This window comes from Coffea eugenioides, chromosome 10 (assembly GCF_003713205.1).
Source record: "Coffea eugenioides isolate CCC68of chromosome 10, Ceug_1.0, whole genome shotgun sequence".
Classification (NCBI taxonomy): domain Eukaryota; kingdom Viridiplantae; phylum Streptophyta; class Magnoliopsida; order Gentianales; family Rubiaceae; genus Coffea; species Coffea eugenioides.
This window is the reverse complement of record NC_040044.1, coordinates 9,430,621-9,433,686: the sequence shown is the minus strand read 5'-3', so window position 1 is coordinate 9,433,686 and position 3,066 is coordinate 9,430,621. Positions and strand designations below refer to the sequence as shown.

Here is a 3,066-nt window from a genome sequence, read left to right as displayed (position 1 = left end):
TTGTGGGATGAAGACAGTAATGATAACTTCATGGACTGCACAAAATCCGGGAAGAAGATTTGCCAAATGCGCATTGGGGGAGGTTTGTAACATTTTTTTAGATACTTAATTTATTATTGTGTAAGAAATATAATGAATTTGTTTTTTTTTTAAGGATGGCTGTGGCTATTGGGGTTGGATAGATGATGAAATGTGCGCTCGATCTACAATGATTATACCGGGTCTACTCAGAAAGATCAATGGAATGGAGGAAAAAATGGTTGAATTTGAAAAAGCTGCAAGAAAGTGGGAAGCAAAAGCTGTGAAATTGGAGGGTAAAATGAAGCCACTTCAAACTGAAATTGCCAAGTACAAATCAGCCAATAAGCGACTCATTCGATGCGCAGTGTTGCCTTGGCTAATAGTTGTCTTAGCAATGTTAGTTATGAGAATAGATAATTCTGGTGGCATGCTACAAATTTGTGGCATCGTTGAAAATCCTTGAAGAATAGCTACTCTGTTGTAATGGTAGCATATTGAAAGGGAAAGGGCAAATGGCTTTATAAAGCCCCTTTTGTACCCCTCTGTATAAACATTTTGATGTATAAAAGTTGTATTGTTCACATGAATAAATAGTTATTATTTGGTGTCAAAAAAGGTTTGAAACAACACATTTCAGTTCTACTAATTTCATCAATAAATGACAGAGACATAAGAACTAAACAAAAGTGCTGCATTAACATAGAACAATCTGTGTAGATTGGACAAAATAAATTGTTTGTACATATGGACCATGTTCGTAATAGGTCAGCATATCAAATCCAAAACAAACTTCATACAAAAAGACAAAATGTAGTTGCATTATGTCCCAATCTAGCTATAGCTTTACTTCCTCTTCAATTTGATCCTCTTTTGACTCTTGGTTGTCCTCTGGTAGTTGTTGCTGAAGTTCCTCCTCTTCTAGTACCAGCTCTACTCCATTTTCCTCTCCAATTTCCAACAGTGAAAGGAGGTTCTTTACCTAAATATGCATAATTGGCATTGATCTGCCCCTTTTCTGAATCTGTTAACTTTCGTTTTCCTGCTTTCCTTTGTTGATGAGCCCCTTGGCTCTGAGACTGTTGTTGGTTTTGTACAACTTCTTCCTGCTGTCGATGCTGTGCATGTTCACTTTCCTCAACAGCAGATTGTGATTGCTGTTCTTGTTGGTTCTGCTGATACTCTTGATCCTGCTGCTGCTGTTGTTGCTGATCCTGCTGCTGTTGCTGTTGCTGATGTTGATTCTGTTGCTGGTGTTGCTGATTTTGCTGCTGTTGATATTGATCCTGCTGCTGGTGTTGCTGGTGCTGGTGCTGGTGTTGGGTCTGCTGCTGCCTCTGGTGCTGGTGTTGGGTCTGATGTTGCCTCTGGTGCTGGTGTTGGGTCTGATGTTGCCTCTGCTGCTGGTGTTGGGTCTGTTCATGCTGACTCTGGTGCTGGTGTTGGGTCTGTTCATGCTGACTCTGGTGCTGGTGTTGGTTCTGTTGTTGCTGTTGCATGTTCTTAGAACCACGTTGCTGCTGTTGGTGCTGCTGCTGCTCCTCGCTATCCTGATTCTGCTGTTGTTGATTGTCTTGTTGCTGCACCTTGCAACCAGCTGCATTATGGCCGGCAACACCACATTTTCTGCAATGGATGACTATTCTTCTCCGCAACCTGTTTCCAGTCTTTTGAGTTTCAGTAGGATCTCTTCTCCTGGCCTTCTTAGGTCTGCCAGGTTGCACTATCCTTTCTGGTGGATCAAGATCCACCCCATCAGCTTCAGGCCACATTACTTGTCCATTGATAGGATACAAAACATTTTTGTAAATTTTTAGAAACAGATCTCTGTTGTAGCAGTCATACACCTCTTTATAGGGGTCGCCATTATTTCTGTGAATTGCTGCAATAGCATGACAGCAAGGAATACCTGATAGATCCCACAGTTTGCATGTGCAGGATTTTTTCTTTAAATAAACAGCAAACTGGGCCCCCCTTGGTCCCCTAACCTGGTATCCATCCACAGCATTCCAAATGGTCCTCCATTGTCTTGATTCTATCACCCTATCATCAATTATTTTTTTAATTAGTGGGCCAATGGACAATTCAAACTTCTCCATTGCAGTTGTCCTTCTCTGTATCCTCTCCATCAGAAATATCCTAATGGACTCTAACATTGTGATAATTGGCTGCTGCCTAGCTTCAAGTATATGACCATTAAAACTTTCACACAAATTATTAACCAACATATCGCATCGAGTATGTTCTGAAAAAAAAGTCTTACACCAATGACTGGGATGTGGTGCTTTCTTCACCCATTCATATGCTTCCTTGTCAAAATTTTCCAGATCTGCTGATGCTTTCTTGAATAGTCCCTCAGTAGTACTTGCTGCAATGTTCCACAGTTTTGTCTTCAGGGCAAGTCCACGATGTTTCTTCTTGAAGTTGTTATACAGGTGATGCACACAGTATCTGTGCTCACTGTTTGGTAGTACCTCAGATAATGCTCGGTCAAGACCCTATAAATTATTACAAACAAAAGGCATTAGTAAATTGAAACAGATTTGTGTACTGTGCATATACAAAGGGAAGGAGTTAATACCTTCTGCTGGTCAGAAACAAAGGTGTAGCTGTACCCATTTTCAATCTGCAAGTCATTCTTCAGCAGCTCAAAAAACCATTTCCACTGTTCAGTTGCTTCCCTCTCAACCACTGCCCAAGCAATGGGCCACCATCCATTGTTGGGATCTACTCCAATAGCAGTCAACAGCTGTCCCCGATATTCAGCCTTTATGTGGCATCCATCAACCCCAATAATGGGCCTACAACCGTCAAGAAAGCCTTGTTTTAATGGTCCCAAACAGCAATAAAGTCTCATGAATTTTGGGTTGCATCCAGGTTGTCTGAAGGGAGTAAACATAACTTCCATTGTGGTATTTGGGTGTGTCCTCTTAATTTCTGCACAATATCTCCATATGTCCTTATATTGCTGCTCTGCATTCCCTTGAATCTCCTTTTTAGCAATTGCCCTTGCATTGTATGCCACCCATTTTGAAATTTCAGCTTTGA

The 3,066-nt window shown here is 41.1% G+C and overlaps 1 protein-coding gene across 1 annotated transcript; it reads left to right on the top strand.

The window, feature by feature from the left end:
- Positions 1-485, top strand: LOC113748801. The gene is made up of 2 exons (XM_027292363.1): positions 1-82; positions 155-485. Exons 1-2 carry the CDS (start codon positions 8-10, stop codon positions 482-484), a joined length of 405 nt encoding a protein of 134 aa, XP_027148164.1. The 5' UTR covers positions 1-7; the 3' UTR covers position 485.
- The last annotated feature ends 2,581 nt before the right edge of the window (positions 486-3,066 follow it).